The sequence below is a fragment of the Vipera berus genome, assembly GCF_964194415.1.
Source record: "Vipera berus genome assembly, chromosome: 1".
Classification (NCBI taxonomy): domain Eukaryota; kingdom Metazoa; phylum Chordata; class Lepidosauria; order Squamata; family Viperidae; genus Vipera; species Vipera berus.
The window spans coordinates 127,272,087-127,289,895 of NC_138202.1; the positions used below are offsets into that span (position 1 = coordinate 127,272,087).

Here is a 17,809-nt window from a genome sequence, read left to right on the forward strand (position 1 = left end):
TAACTTATGTTTTCTTGTCTTAACTCATCTAATAATTTAAGTTGCCAATCATTCCCTTCCAATCTAAATAATTCCTTATAGGAAACGATATCCAAACTCACTCCCATAGATACAACTTCTATCGCGTGTCCAGGAATTCCCCAAATCGGTATTTTATAATTTAACTTATAATAATACTTTTTCCAGACACGTAACAAGGCACTTCTAAGAATATGAGATTTAAAAGCCCTATCCACCTTTTTATCATAAAGCAAATATGCATGCCATCCATATACCAAATCCCAACCCTCAAGGTGAAGTATTCTCTTATTAGTTAAATTAAGCCAATTGCTAACCCATGTCAAGACCACCGCATCATAATACAGTTTCAAATTCAGCGCCTTGAGTCCCCCTCTTTCCCTAGCATCTTGTAAAATCTTAAATTTAACTCTTGGTTTTTCCCCGCCCAAATAAATTTATTAATACCCTTCTGCCATTCATCAAGGTTGGCATCCTTTTTCAATATAGGTATCATTTGAAACAAAAAGAGAAACTTCGGCAGAACATTCATTTTAACAACTGCGATTCTTCCCAGTAAAGATAATTGTAATTTTTTCCAATTATTTAAATCCCTTTGTATCTTCAACCATACTGTTTCATAGTTATTCTTATATAATTTTACATTTGAAGCTGCAATATACACTCCCAAATACTTAACCTTTTTACTATTTCAAAACCTGTTTAATTTAATTAACATTTCCCTTTCACTCATAGATATATTCTTAGATAATATCTTAGTCTTATTACTATTCACCTTAAACCCAGAAACCTTACCATACTGAGTTATAATTTCCATCAAATCTATAACCGATTGTACTGTCCATCCGTTGCTTCTTGTCCTGCTTTCAGGTGCTTTGGAGAAGAGCTTGGCTCCCTCTTCTTTGTGGCAGCCCCTGAGCTATTGGAACACTGCTATCATGTCACCCCTCACCCTTCTCTTCATTAAACTACACATACCCAATTCCAGCAACCGTTCCCTATATGTTTTAGCCTCCAGTCCCCCAATCATCTTTGTTGATCTTCTCTGTACTCTTTCTAGAGTCTCGACATATTTTTTACATCGTGGTGACCAAAACTGGATGCAGTATTCCAGGTGTGGCCTTACCAAGGCATTGTAAAGTGGTAATAGTACTTCATGTGATCTTGATTCTATCCCTCTCTTAATGCAGCCTAGCACTATGTTGGCTTTTTTGGCAGCTGCAGCACACTGCTGGCTCATATTTAAGTGATTGTCCACTAGGACTCCGAGATCCCTTTCACAGTTACTACTATTGAGTAAGGTACCACCTATACTATACCTGTGCATTTGATTTTTCCTGTCTAAATGTAGAACCTTACTTTTTTCACCATTGAATTTCATTTTGTTAGATAGCACCCAGTGTTTGAATCTGTCCAGATCCTCCTGTATTTTAAGCCTATCTTCTAGAGTATTGGCTATTCCTGCCAGCTTGGTGTCATCTGCAAATTTGATGAGTTCCCCATCTATCCCCTCATCCAAATCGTTAATGAGGATGTTGAAGAGCACTGGGCCCAGAACAGAGCCCTGGGGCACCCCCACTACACACTCCTCTCCGTGTAGATGCAGTTCCATTGAGGTTCACATGCTGAGTACGGCCTGTCAGCCAGCTACGAATCCATCTGGTGGTGATGCTATCTAACCCACATTTTTCTATCTTATCAAGTAGTAAAGTGTGCAAAGTACAGTACTTAAAAAGCAGAGCAGTTCCCAAAGTTACTATAGAGTAACAAAAATATTTAAAATACTTGCAGAAGCAGTCCTCAAGCCCAGGCAGCAGCAGATTCTCCAGGCAACACCAAAAAAGCAAAAGCAAACTGGTGCTGTCAGCTCAGCTCTTGTTTGGCCATGTGACCAGGGACAAAAAAACCCAAAAACCTTCTGGCTTCAGGAAATTTAATTGGTAACCCGGCCTAGGCAAGTCACAGAGTTAAAATAGCCACCTATAGCAGTAACTGAATCCAAGTCGCATGGCTACAGAGGCCTCTTTTTGCTTGCAATTTTGAATTTCTAAATGTAAGTACCCTTTCTGAATAAATTCATTTTTGTGAATTTATGATTTTTTGTGAATTTTTGTAGTTACATTCGTATTTCAACTATGTTATAGAATTATAGTATAACTATTTTCTTTTTTTAATCATTCAGAGAATCTTGCCAATGCATGGCAAAAAACTCCAGTTAATAACTAAATAATAAAAACATGATTGCATTACAGTTGGGAACTACAATTGAGAGGCAATTGATATAGCTACTAATCAATCTCCTTCTCTAACTGTTCCCATCTGTAACATCAGGTAGCCTCTACCTATAGCCACCCAGACCATCACAAGAAAACTTAATCTCATTAAGGCAATTGATCTTTTCACTGAATGTAATAGAGAGTAGATATTTAATAGCATATTGTTTTTGAATCAAGAAGCTACCTAGTTTTGAATTCATGAGAAACTGGATTTCAACCATTTATGCCTAAGACCATAACACTGCACATAAAAACATTCCAACTAAACCAAGAGCTATTTAGTCTTACAATCTTTTTCTTCTGTAGCAGGAAACTTGTTAATAATGGAAGCTATAATCTTTCAGATGTGATAAGCTAAATTTCTTCATAATTAAAACCAGCAAAAATGATCTTGCTTTTCTTATTGTAATTAATATTTCTTTCTAGTATGATAACCATTTGTATTTGCTGTCTCCAACTAAATATAAAGGTATTCTGGTCTCTTGTTATGATGTCTGAAAGGCTTTGATTCCTAATATATCTGAAATGTCTACAACAAATATTTTGGGTATCATTAAAAACAACTGAGCTTCCAAAACAGTTTCCAGTTTGTGACTAGACATTGCATATTCACTCAACATAAATGACAACTGACTAAGTATGGTGATCAATCCACATTCTGGATCATTGCTTTCACACATGTGCCAGTTGGAAATGAATGCACGTAGCATAACATGAATCTTGGAGCAGCCTGATTTTGGATTAAATACAGCTGATGTTGGCTAAGAGAAGCTGTTTTGTTGTGCAACTGGACAAGCTCACAGTCACCACTCAAAATATTGCCCTGGAGCTCAGGTTGTCATTCCAGTTGCCAGATACCACCAAATGATTCCTCAGGAGACCAATGAATCTTGATAATCACCAAAATAGTAGCCAATCTGGAACAAATTTCTGATATTTGTGTGGGGGGGAGGCATGCATTTGCTCACATCCGTATCATTTATCCAATTCAAGCATTTTATATAAATATGTATTTCAGGAGTTGTTTTTTTTTTTTAAAAAATAGCATTTATTGAAGATTTTTTTCTTCAAAGTAAAAATGCAAAAAAAATCAACACACCCATAAAGTTGATTTTTTTTTCATTTTCAGCAAAAATTTATAAAGGGTTTCCAGTCACTGAGAAATGTAGTTGTTGTCTTTTTCCCTAATCAAACATGTAAATTTTCCCATCACTGCTAATTCTGTCATATTTTAGATATGTATTTCAGGATGTTGTAATGTTTATTTATTTATTTATTTTATTACATTTATATACCGCCCTTTCCCGAAGGACTCAGGGCGGTTTACAGGGTAATTAAAAACCAAGATACAAAAGTTAAAAACAAGTTTAAAAAATTATATTTGTCCCTGTATAAATAAAACCCCAGTTAAAATAAGATTAATCCTCAGACTGGGCCAGAGAGCTCGAAGAGCCAGGTCTTCAGGTCCCGGCGGAATGAACGGAGGTCGGGGGCAGTCCTCAGCTCCACTGGCAGCTGGTTCCAAAGGGCAGGCGCACCCACTGAGAAGGCCCTATCCCTGGGTGTCGTCCGCCGGCAATCTCTTACCGGTGGCACCCTGAGAAGACCCTCCCTGTGGGAGCGCACTGGACGAAGGGAACTTGATGTCGGCAGCAGGTGTTCCCTCAGATATCCCGGACCCAAGCCATGTAGGGCTTTATAGGTCATCACCAGCAACTTGAATCTCACCCGGAGGGCAGCCGGAAGCCAATGCAGCTCGCGGAGTAGAGGTGTTACATGGGAGTATCGGGAGACCCCCATCACAACTCGCGTGGCCGCATTCTGCACCAGCTGAAGCCTCCGAGTGGTCCTCAAGGGCAGCCCCATGTAGAGAGCGTTGCAGTAGTCTAAACGGGAGGTCACGAGTGCATGAGTGACTGTGCGTAGGGCATCTCGGTCCAGATAGGGTCGCAACAGGCGTACCAGACGAACCTGGGCAAAAGCCCCCCTGGTCACGGCTCCTATATGGTCTTCAAAATTGAGTCGTGAATCCAGGAGGACGCCCAAGTTGCGAGCCCTATCAACAGGGGGTAACACCTCACCCCCCATCGTTAGAGATGGAATAGTCTGGTTGACCCGAGATGCCGATATGCACAGCCACTCAGTCTTGGCGGGATTGAGACGAAGCCTGTTTCTCCCCATCCAGACCTGGACCGCCTCCAGGCACTGGGACATCACGGCGAGGGCATCGCTGGGTTGGTTCGGGGTGGAAAGAAAAAGTTGGGTATTATCAGCGTACTGATGATACCCCACCCCGAAACCACGAATGATCTCACCCAGCGGCTTCATATAGATGTTGAACAGGAGGGGCGAGAGAACCGACCCCTGAGGAACTCCACAAATGAGAGGCCTCGGGGCGGATCTCTGCCCTCCCGTCAACACCGACTGCGAACGGCCCAGGAGATAGGAGGAGAACCACCGTAAAATGGTGCCTCCCACTCCCAACCCCCTGAGACGCCGCAGTAGGATACCATGGTCAATGGTATCAAAAGCCGCTGAGAGATCTAATAGGACCAGGACAGAGGAGCAACCCCTGTCCCGAGCCCTCCAGAGATCATTCACCAGTGTGACCAATGTCGTCTCCGTGCTGTATCCGGGCCTGAAACCCGATTGGTACGGGTCCAGATAATCAGTTTCCTCCAGGAACAGAGGAAGCTGATGCGCCACCACACTCTCAACAACCTTCGCCAAAAAGCGAAGGTTGGAGACTGGACGATAGTTATTTAAAACAGCCGGGTCCAGGGCAGGCTTCTTGAGGAGGGGTCTCACCACCGCCTCCTTCAAGGCGGCAGGGAAGACACCCTCCTTCAAAGAAGCAGTTATTACTGCGTGGAACCAGCCTCGTGTCCCCTCCCGGGCCGCATAAGCTAGCCAGGAGGGGCATGGATCCAACAAACAGGTGGTGGTGCTCAGCCTCCCCATGATCCTGTCCACATCATCAGGGGAAACAGGATCGAACTCAGTCCAGATAACATGCTCAAGACCGTCCGATTCCTCCACATCAGACTCTGCCCAGTCAGAGTCCAGACCGGTCCGGATCTGAGCGATTTTGTCTGCCAGATGATGACTAAACTCCTCGGCTCGTCCCCATAAGGGATCCTCCCTCACCTCCTGATTAAGGAGGGAGCGAGTTACCCTAAACAGGGCGGCCGGGCGATTATCTGTGGACGCGATAAGGGCAGCAAAGTAGTTAGACTTCGCTGTCCTTATCGCCGCAAGATAAGACCTTATAAAGGTTCTTAACTGCAATCGGTCAGATTCGGATCGGCTGGACCTCCAACCGCTCTCTAGACCTCGTCTCCGACGCTTCATCTCCCGGAGCTCCGCAGAGAACCATGGAGCCCAACGGGATCTGTGCCGGGTCAGAGGTCGCAAGGGTACAACGCAGTCATGTTCTAAGAGAAGGCCCATTTTCTACATCACTAGACAGAGGGATGGGAAGAGGGAGAGCAATGTAGAAATTAAGGTGCTGGACTACAAATGGGGAAACCTACCTAATCCTCTTTTAGTCACACAAACCAAGTATTAAATTTCAATTCAATTTATTATTACAGCCAAAGGCCAACACATAAATTAAACATTCAAATAAAACAAAACTAAACAGAACCAACACAAGAAGACATAGCAATATATTATAATTAATGATGTAATCAATGGATGACCAAGGTCTGCCTAGTTTTACAGACAGTATAACAAAAACTAGCTACCTTCAGAAAAACAGTCATACTGATCTCACAATAAAAATACATTGAGTACAGTCTAATGCTAGATAAAAACACGTAATAAAATTAATTACAAAAGATTATTTAAAAGATCTAAAATATTTATGCTTCTGGCGAATCCCCAGTGCTGCTGCGCAGAATCTAGCCACCTCTGCCGTGATCACTGCCTGCTTGTCCTTAAGCAGCCACTGGAGATAAATACTTTCCGAATGACCACGATACCTATCAATTATGGGGAGGATATGTTTTTCCCCGAATAGCTCTATAGAAGGAACATCGAAGGAGTATGTGTCCAATGGTCTCCACCTCTCCTGAGCCACAGGAGCAGTGTCTTTCAGCCAATGGTGTCTTTTTATACTTGCCGTATAGGACGGCTGATGGAAACGCATGGCCACAAACTAAGTATGTTATTCTGGACTGGCCACTTTCTCTCTCCTCTAAACTGGAGTATTGGAAAAGATTTATCTACCAACTTGCACTGGACCAGCACAGTAGATTACAGCCTGTAACCTTCAATGAAAACATCTTTATTTTTCATGGATTCATGTATATGAATATTGGTCTGAAATTAGTAATGTGTGCACAGACATATACATATAATAATTGAGACAAGCAGTAGAAACAGAATGAGTCAAATAGCTATCAGTACATAAGTAAGGCATTGCATGTGCACTTTATAAGAAAAGCCATGCAAAGGATTTATTCCTTCACTTATAAAGTTATTAGACTAACAAAATAGGACACATCCTAAAAAAGAAGCCTGCAGAAATCTAGGTAAGATATCCATGAAAAAGGTGAAATGTTCAGTTAATGGAAAACTTCCACCGACTTTGAGACTGTAATATTTATTCCTTAATCAGTTGTGAATAGATTGTTTTTAATCTTGTTTTAATGACATAAGAGCACTGTCTCCTTCTCAACACAATTTTGGTCAAATTGGTTGTTTCCTTTCCTCATCAATGTTATCTAAACTCCTAGGATTAAGAAGCTATGAGGAGTGAGAAATAGTTATTGCTAAACCAAGGCAGTTTCGAACAAATGCTGGTTAGTTTCCATACTATTAAAAAAATGCAGAAATAGATTAGAAAAAAATATGTTTCAAATTATGTGCAACTGATTGTTATGATCAATTTCATAATAGATCCTATTGTTCTTCAATTTTTTTCTCTTTCTATCAATATTTCCAAAGTTAAGTTAGCCCCAACTTTGGGAATTTCTAAGAGAACTTTGATTGACTCAAGAATGTATACATTACCATCAATGTGTGGAATTAAACATTTCATAGAATGCCTAGGAAATCTATAGAATGCCAAAAATGGGACATCAAAGTATGAAACACAATATTTCACACTTTTCCTGTCAGACCATCAAACACTCTGAATACAGCCATGTTTCTTTGTTTTTTCGGCTGCCACAGCAAAGGGAGGGGGGAAGATGCATTCTTATAGTTTAGTCAAAACAATAACTTTCTTGTGGGAACCAAGGTCAAACAGCTGGAGCTACTGTTAGGAAGCCGCCAAAGGTGTTAATTGGGGATTGTGATTTATGACACAAAAATGGGTGAGGAGTTCAGCTTTTACTTTGTAACCTTTTTGGGGGGGGGGGTAACTTTCAATCTTGGTTTCACCAAGATTGAATAATAATAAGATTGATTAATGTAGCCATTAAAAGTGTTCCTTGAGGAAAGCAATTGCTTCAGAGTTCTTATTTCTAATGATCTCATCTATCGGAACCATGACGTTGGCAAAGTATAAAATACTCCCACTAAAATGCCATTCTAACTTTCCTTGTTACAACAAGTAAGTTAATAACTAGTCTTTTTATCTTGGTTTTTTCTACTAGGAAAGTTCTGTACTTTATTTTGCATTTCTTCTTTCATTTTCATATATGTCCTTTCAATAAAGGGGTAGCGTGAAGAATCATGAAAAGGGTAAGGGTGAGGGTTAGGGTTAACCCTAACCCTCACCCTTACCCTTTTCATGATTCTTTTTTCATACTTTGCCTAAATAGTTCTTGTCGTTCTGCATAATCCCTAGGTATTATATACAATGCTAGGGAAAATATATAGCATACTAAAATATCACAGACATTTCATACTTTGCCTAAATGTCATACATTCTATAGATTTCCTGTGCATTCTACACAATGCAAGCTTTTCACACATTGCCGGTAATATATATAAAAATGCAGTAGAGAATTATACACCATGGCAGCATAATGACACTCTGTGATCTTACCGTCCCGTCTGATGAGTTTCGCAAAGCTGGGACTGTGGTTATTGGAGAGTTTGGACGAACTGTCAAAAGCTGATGCAGGTAATGACAGTACCAGTGGCTCTTCGCAATTATCTACAAAACAAGAAAAAATATAGAAAGCATGAAATATAATGGAAAAATCTTTTGGCTTATCAGGATTGTTTCATACACACACACACACACACACACACACACAAACAGAGAGAGAGAGAGAGAGAGAGAGAGAGAGGCAGAGAAGGTATCTTATCAGCGTGCCTGCTTCTTTCTAATTAATGAATTACCTTAAAAGAAACAAGCTTGATAATAAAATTCTCTGCAAAAATATGCATGATATATATAACATTTTCCTCAACAGTTTTCAATAGATGTGGTGTGAAATATTCCATTTTATCTCAAAAAGAATATAGACTTGTAGGTCTAACTTCCTAAGATCATGTTTCAAAGGAGGACTCAAATTTGTGAAGCCAGAAAAGTGGGCAGAAGGGTCTTTTGGACAGGTAAATAGTACAAAGTACAAGATCACCATGTCTTATTGGGAGGAGGGGGTGTTCCTCAGGAGAAAAGGCTGTGGGAGCAACTTTCACGAGTGGCTTACAATCTTCCCAGTTGACTTTCCTTATGGGAAGAGACAGAAAAGTTTGCAAACGGTGAACATATGGCCGCATGGGACATTGCAACCATTGTTATTGTGATCCAGCTGTCAAGAATCCAAATTGTGACCATGTGACCAAGAGACACTGCAATAGCCACAACTTTGAGTACCAATCATAAGCGCTTCTAGTTCAGTGCCACTTAAGTTTTAATGGTCTCTGAACAAATGGTCATAACCTGACCACCTTCTTTTTTGCTACTTAGTGGCCATCAGTTCAAACAATTGACTGGTTAGCCCATAATTTCAAGGACTGAAAGAAGTTCAGATATGGTACAAAGAGAAAGAAAAAACGGAAAAATTGCAGAGCAATGTGATGCCAACTAGAAGAGACTTTCTACATACAATACAATACTGGGCATGATTGGAATTTCACCTGTAGGAACCACTAATCATAGTCTTTAGAATGTAGTCCATTAAAACTGTATGGACAGCAGTGTAGAAGAGAACCAGGGGCACTGTAAGCACATGATTGTGGGGCAGCAACATTCAAGTGGTACTTTTTTCTGTTTTATTCTTAAAATGCACAGGGCTTTGCACCTTGTTAATATTCTTCTGGATGGCTGATGGTGTATTAAATCTCCAAATAGAAAACACATTATTAGAAAAAGAAATTAAACAGCAGTCAGTATATAATGTGCTAGAGGCTCATTCGTCTAGCAATCAATAATAGACAATACCTTGCCTCTCACTCTCCATCCCCCGACTCTGTACAGAAGAATAGTATGATTGATGGTATTGAAAGCAGTAACACCCTAGTTAACATCGGCCCATCACTATCTCCAGTGTCCCATTAACTATAACAGATGAAATAACCCTCAGCCAGAAAAAAAATGTTAAGTCCATGTCCACTGGAGTTACATCACTGAATAAGTCCAGAAAGATAAATGAAACTGAAAAAAATGTCTTCTACTTAACATAGCTGGTCTAACGACAGCTATAACAAGCAGGCTGCCCTTTCAAAAGTCCACTGGCCCACTCCCACTGACATTCCCTGCTGCTGCCTGAATGACCATGTCCTCCAGCCACCTGTACAGTTGTTTTCAAGCCAATTCTAGATTGGGAAGCTAGTATCACAAAGCATCTGTGCTCATGGTCTTTATTTGCTCACTGCACCAAACGAAAGATGTGTGTACTCTTGATTTTTGGCCTATTAAGGTACATAAACATAAACACTCTTTGGAGGATCATGATTTATATTTCCAGTACAGTATTGTAAAAACTCAGCCAGTGATGTGTTAATTGAACAAAAAATGTTAATTTAGCACAGTCTGTGGAATGGGTCAATATTAAGTAATAGGCTCTTGGACTTTCCACAAGCACAAAACCAACTAAGATTACACTTCTGATGAAAGATATAGACAGTTGTTTCACCATCTGTACAGAATGATATGTCTGGTAGTATACACAGGCAACACAACACAGAGAATACAAACACACAATAATAACTCCTTTTATTGAGTTCATATGCAAGATTTTGAATTATGACAAAAATGGGTTATGATATTCAGCCTTTGTTTGCCAATTGTTATAAAGCTTAAAGCCACTGTTCTTAATTGTGCATTAGGCTATATTCACTTTTTTCCCCCTTTACCAGAACAAAGGACCCTGCTGACAGATTCCACTCCCCACACCTCTGGCAAATACCATACTTTTGCTAGCATTTGTTTCAAAGAGCTGAAGAAATTTGGGATCTCTGCAGGAAAAAATAAGAAGGCAGTACCGCATCAGCAGAAGTCTGTTCCCCCAATGTCTTTGTCTTTGGGTTAAAATAATAGACTACTTGGATAAAACATTAAGGTGACAATGTTCCAATTCTCCCCTGAAATTGACAGATGTCATTCTATGCAATTCAAGATAGGCAGATGGAGGCAAAGCAGAATGGGACCTTCAGGCATGGACCATCTCCCACCTCAGCCCATTTGCCACCAGTGTTCCTCCTTGGCTGGCTCTCCCTCACTCATTCTCCCAGGCCAATTGGGCCAGGGCCCTCCGCCCCATGCCCTTCTGCCCTGTCCCTTTCGCCGAGGCACCCTTTGTCCTGGGCATTTGGCTACACAGGACAAATAGTCCCCAGCAATTGGGTGGCAGGCAGGAAGCCATGGTGTTGCAAGGGCAGCCTGCGATGGGGGATGATTTTTTTTAAAAAAGTGTTGCAGCTATGCCACAAGTTTTGGGGCCTGGCAACTCTGTCACCAGGACCGGAGGGAGGGAGGGAGTAGCAGCACTGTGAGTGGGCAGACAGTTGAGGGTGTGTTGGGGTGAGAACCAGGAAGGGAGGGAGGGGTGCCTCAAGGGGGCTTCACAAAGACCACTTGGCTGGCAACTCAAACAAAAGAGAGGAAGACCAAGGCCAGCACAGATTCGGGCATTGCAGGGGGATGAATGGTAGGGCCTGCGTGGCTCCTGCAAGGGAGGAAGTCTGGTGAACGGCAGGGCCTGCGCATCTCCTGTGGGGGGAAAGGGAGAGCAGGCAAACAGCAGGGCTGAGCCAAGAGCCACACAGAGGCCCATCAGGCCAAAATCCAGGCACAGGGCAATGGCAGGCAGGAGGGGTCAAAATGGGAAGCTCCTGCCCACTGCTGCCTGCCTGTTGCCCGCTCTGCCCGGAGTGTCTGGTAGCTTAAAAAAAAACCCTGCACAGCAGGCCCTTCCATTTACCTGATTTTTCCCTCACACACGAGCCATGCAGGCCTTGCTGTTTGTCTGATTTCCCCACCATTGGAGCCGTGCAGGCCCTGCCATTTGCCTAATTCTCCCTACACCCCCCCGGTAAGAGCCATGCAGGGTCTCCCCCTGCAGGAGCCGTGCAGGCCATGCCCTGCCGTCGCCTGGTCCCCTCCCAAAGGAGCTTCACAGGCCCTGCTGTTCACCTGATTTCCTCCCCCAAGAGCTATGCAGGCCCTGCCATTTGCCTGCTTCCCCCCCCCCCAGGCCGCAAAGGCCCTGCCATTCACCTCCCCCCTCTGCAATGCCAGAATTTGTGCTGGCCTTGCTCCTCCTCCCCTCCTTCATGTGAGTTGCCAGACAAGTTGTATTTGTGAACCCCCTTGAGGCACCCTCCCTCCCTTCCTGGTTCCTCCTCAACACACCCTCACCTGTCTGCCCCCCTGTGGCCCTGGCAACTGCTACTCCTGCCACCATTCCCCCTCTCTCCGGTCCCGGTGACAGCTACCAGGGCCTAAAACTTCCGGAGCAACCACAGCACTTTTTAAAAAAATCATCACCCATTGCAGGCTGCCCTTACAGCAATATGGCTTCCTGCCTGCCACTCAATTGGCTGGAGGCTATTTGTCCTGTGCAACCAAAGGCCCGGGACAAAGGGTGCCTCAGCAAAAAGGCTGTGCCGAAGGGTGTGGGGTGGAGGGCCAGGGCCCCATTGGCAAGGGAAATGGATAGGGGAGAGCCAGCCGAGGAGGAACACTGGAGACAAATGGGCTGAAGTGGGAGGAGAAGGAGGCGTGGCCAACAGTCCGTGCCTGAAGGTGCTAGACCACAGGTCTGCAACCCGCGGCTCTGGAGCCACATGTGGCTCTTTCAGCCATCTCCTGCGGCTCCCAGTCCTCTGCCTTGTGCAGTCCAAAAAAAGTGGGACTAAAAAAGTTCAACCAATCAATTCAAATATGCAGGGTAGGTGCATATCTTGCCTTGGCTCCACTCTTCAGTCAACCCCTGTTCTGCGCATGCGCGCATGTACGCACATGCGCACACATTTTTTGCGGCTCCCAGTTTTTCCTTTTGTGAGGGAACTGGTTCTGAGTGGCTCTTTCACTGTTTCAGGTTGCTGACCCCTGTGCTAGGCCCAGGCAAAGTGCACAAACTGAAAATATTTACCACATGGAATTCCTGTTACTGCACCTACATGCACAACGGAGTCTATAGTTTTATAACCATAGAAGAATTATAATTATTCATATAACAAGTATACAAATTAATTACATTCACTATAAGTATTGAGAAAATAAGGACTCATACAAATAGCCCTCAACTTACAACAGTTTGTTTAGTGACTATACAAAATTACAACAGGACTGAAAAAAGTGACTTTTTTGAGCATTTTTCACACTTAGGACCGTTGCAACATCCACATGATTACATGTTCAAAATTTGGAATCTTGGCAACTGGCTCATATTTATGATGGTTGCAGTGTCCCGAGGTCATGTGATCACCTTTTATGACTTTCTGACAAAGTCAATGGGGAAGCTAAATTCACTTAACAACTGTGTTATTAACTTAACAAATGTCTCACTTAGCCACATAAATTTTGGGTTCAGTTGTGGTCGTAAGTCGAGGACTTGGTCTTGTTTGAGAAAGGATTGGGTGTTGTTTTTTTTTAAAAAAATATACATTTAATATCCTTAGCTATAAAGCCTTCTTGATCACAGGCCAACTGTGATCCTTTGATGTGTTCTCTCTGTGATTTGTATGTGTGGCAGTCGTGGGGGGGGGGGGAATTGGATTTTTTGCCTTGAATTCCGTAGCAGCAGGCAGAATTTGTTTCTTTGGAGCTATCTGTAACACAGAAGACAGGCAACTTTAGCCAAAGGAATTAAATTTTCCATTATCTGGAAATGTAAAAAACAACCAAAAATTATTGGGAAACAGGTGACTATCACAAAATGTGCAAGTTTCCTGCCTTTCTTAAACCATTCTGTTCCAAAATGAAAATGAGGCTACATACACCAAAGTTTGCTCGTTTTCTCTTCCATTTCCTGCCTTCAGTGTGGCTGATATATACATAGCAACAAATTTCACTCAAATGTGAGCCCGCTGATTTTTTTGACAAATCTCCCTAGGAGGAAAATGTGTATGTAATTAAATGGAGAGGTCCTGCCGGTTAATTCTCAGACTCCACGAGCATCTTCCAAGTCATAGGTAAATATCTGTATGCGCTTGAATGTCATAAGGCTATAAAAGTCAAGGAATACAATGCTCCAGGCTATCTTAACTACATTATTTTACCATGTTTCCCCAAAATAAGACCCGGTCTTATATTTCTTTGCCTCCAAAAGAGGCACTGGGTCTTATTTTTGGGGGGTGTCTTACCTTAGGACTACCACTTCCACACTCCAGCACCTGTCACGCTGCTGCTTGACTTCTTCAGTGGCCGCTTGCTGCCACTTGCAGCTGGATGCCATGTGGTGCATTGTGCCATTGCTGCGCTAAAGGTTAGATGGGGGTGAAGCTGCCCCATATGTCCCGCACCTGCTTACCGGTAAGCTGTGTGGCTCATCACACCAGTGCTATTGCAGCAGGACGCCGCATGGTGCTTTGGGCCATTTCTGCCACAGAAATGACCTGAGGCACCATGCGGCATCCTGCCGTGAGTGACGGCAATGGCCCAAAGAGCCACTTGGCAGAGCGGCAGAAACAGTCCAAAGCACCATGCAGCATCCTGCTGTGAGCAATGGCAATGGCACGAAGTGCCACACAATGTCTTGCCGCGAGCAACAGCAGCGCTCCGAAGCGCTGTGAAATCTCCTGCCACAAGCAGCGGCACTGCCATGACAAGCCACATGGCTTGACAAGTGTCGGGGCATGGGTGGCCTGGCTGTGGAAGTCCTACCAGTAAGGTAAGCGGATGTGGGACATGTGGGGCAGCTTCAACCTCCTACCCCCGCCCTCGCCCCCAAACTACAGCTTACTTTCAGGGGAGCTTATATTAGGCCCACCCCAAAAAAACAAGCTGGGCTTACTTTCTAGGGAGGGGCTTACTTTCGGGGAAACACAGTATTTGGAATTTGGCTATAGAACCAGTTTTTGGGTTTCTCTGAAGCAGAGATGATTGAATCAATCCAGTCAACATTCCAGGAGCTATTATAGTAGCAAAGTTTTATTTAGCGGTAAGGTAATCCAAAAGTCCAGGGGTGTCAAACTGGCGGCTGGTGGGCCAGATGCATCATGTGCAGGCCACGCCCATCCTGGCTCCACAAAGGCAAAAAATACGATACGTCATGATATGTCACATGACATGATCAAGATTGACACCCGTGCACTTGGCCTTTTCAGGTCTGTTCCTGTGTAATCTGCCAAAACCTTGGCCACCAATTTGCCACCCTTGCTCAGAGGGAAACCAACAGATGAATTCAATTAGAGAGAATCATAATCTTGTCTTCTCTTTTTAGTTTTCAGCATTCTCTGACAGATTGTTTTGGGTAACAATTAAGCTGCTCCAAAATTTTACAAAATTGCTCAAATGTAGCATACTTGATTTTAATTGGAAAGTTACAATTAGACTTGCAATTGTAACATTTATCATTTCAGCATATGTCACCATGATCATTGCAGTTTTATGATTACACCTCCTATGGTACGCCCCCTTCTTCTCAAAATAATACTCTGTGCACTAGCAAGCTTACAGATTTAGAAGTCATCATCCTAAATGGAAATCTAAACCAGACCCTTGATAGTACTTCCTTCTGTTGATACTGACTTTTCCAATCTACATAGTTACCATTCAGGCTTTTAGATAAACTAAAGTGTGTGTTTGTGTGTGAGTGTGTGTAAAGTTAAAGGTAAAGGTTTCCCCTGTCCAGTTATGTCTGACTTTAGGGGATGGTGGTCATCTCCATTTCTTAGCCGAGGGAGCTAGCATTGTCCAAAGACATTTCTGTGGTCATGTGGCAGCATGACTGTATGCTGAGGCTCATGGAACGCTGTTACCTTCCCATCCAAAGTGGTACCTTTTTAAATATGTTTCATTAATTTTTTAACATAATTACCTTAAGATTTGGTAAACAGTGTTGTCTGGGTTTATATTTAAAAACAATCAATAACAATTAATTTCTATAATTCCATAATCCACATAGTAGCTTACCTTGATTTCTTTTCTTCTAATAATATTCTCTTTTATCAACCTTGAGTTAGTACATTTCTTAGTATTTTGATAACAATTGAATATAAACATTTTTCTAGTATTTCTACAAGTAACAACCACATCAATATAAAGCTTCTTTTCTAATTGATCATCTTTATTACCTTGTCATAAATCCTGTTTTCAGAGTTCTTATTTAGATTTGTTTTCAAAACATTCTTACCAGTTAAGGTTTCCTCAGAGTTAATTAGACTTACGTAAGTATTTAAATCTTTTTCCTCATACAAGCCATCCCAACAATTTTACATTTCTCATATCTTAAAACAAAAACAAAAAGAGAAAAAAAGGAAATAGTATACTACTTGAGAAATATGTCCCTCTTAAGCTAAAATACATTTATATCCAGAATTTTTCTATTCTTTTTAACCATATTCAAACAAATGTTTAATCTTTAACTATTCCATCTAATAAATCCAATCATCTAATCTTTTAAATCTATTCAATACATTCTTATCAATTTAAATTTTCTCTATTACACTTAAGTATCTAAAACAGTTCCCTCATATAAGCCATCCCAACATTTTTATATTTCTCATATCAAAAAAAAAAACTATGTTACTTGAGGGGCCCATCCCTCTTAAACTAAAATTCATTTATATCCAGAATTATTCTATTTCTTTAACCATATTCAAACAGGTGTTTAATCTTTAGATATTTCATCTGATAAATCCCATCATCTAATTTCTTAATTCTAACTTGAGCCCTTTTTTTGCCAAACATCTTTCCTAATCAGTGTGCTCCGCTGGTCTTGTAGATGTTGTAGGTACAAGAGACAAGTCAAGTAAGATGTTTTTGTAGGAATGTTTCGCCCTTCGTATTCATTGAAAATCTTTTTCTTTCTTTCTCTCTTAATTTTTCTTATCATTTTTTGTCTCTCAAGTTCTTGTAGTTCTCCTGACAGTTCTATAATCCATTTTGCTGAATCTTTTTTCTTGCTCTCAGTCTTATTTTGCAATCCTGAAGTGTAGGTTATCTTTTCCATGTCCAGTATTTCTTGCATGTTTTTCTCCACCTGGGTTAAGTCATAATTCCTTCGATTGTTGGGTTCCATCTTTAAATCTCTTTCCTCTGGGTTATGTTCAATTGACTGCTTTATTTGATCACTTTATTTTTTTTATTCTGAGGTTAAATTGAAGATGTGTTCATTTATATTTCCAAAGTTATTTTAACTTCTTCATGGTTTGAAGTCATTGTCATTTGTATTAATTGCAGCATAGCATACATTTCCTCCTGAGAAGTATTTGTTTTTTCTTGATATGTTCTTTCTGCAGATCTCTGGTGTTCCATGATAGCCAAACATCACAGTTTTCCTTTCTCTGCAGACAGCTTAAGAGTCACACTTCAATAAGTATTTACAATCCAGGAAGATCAGGGTTGTTTTTTTCCTAAGGTTTATGGTTCTCACTTTGTAGATAGCTCAAAATGTTTTCTTTTCTTTGTTGCAGCTGTTCTCTGTTTAGTTAAAACATTGAAGGTCACAAAAACAGGTTATCTTTTTTCTGGGCTTTCTGCCAATGCCTTTATCAGAGCAACTACAATTGTATATTTTCATCCACCACTAGATGTCAGCACCAGTTCATTTTTCAGTTTTCAAAACAAGCAATTATTTTCTTCTGTTTTCATCAATCATCTTTTGAAAAGAAAATCTTAACTAATTCCAGCAATTTGAAACTTATCAAGATTTAAATCTTATATTCATTTCATTTCAACATATTTCTGCCCCCCATAAAAGTTTAATTTGCCACTTCCATCTGTAGGAGGGTGGAGCAAGAGGATTTTTCGGAGGATTTTTGCTTCTTCCCCCCCCCCCCGGAAATCAATTATCAAGTAGAAGAGAGAGAATTGGTATTGTTACCTAGTTCCAAACATGTTGCTTACGATCAAGCTTAAATTAGTGCTTTTGGGCTTTGGCTGCTTGTAGCTTGGGCTAGACTCTGGAGTGAAGCTAGCCTTCTGCTGGTTTCTAGAGAGCTTT

General features: G+C 41.5%; 1 protein-coding gene across 1 annotated transcript in view; it reads right to left on the minus strand.

Moving 5' to 3' along the window:
- The window catches only part of CNTNAP5 (contactin associated protein family member 5), a gene marked incomplete at both ends in the record, with an annotated part of 429,095 nt that overhangs the window by 324,447 nt on the left and 86,839 nt on the right, over positions 1-17,809 (minus strand). Inside the window, one exon of the mRNA XM_081335453.1 lies at positions 8,293-8,403. Coding sequence (XP_081191579.1) covers positions 8,293-8,403 — 111 coding nt within the window. The remainder of the gene's footprint in view (positions 1-8,292; positions 8,404-17,809) is intronic.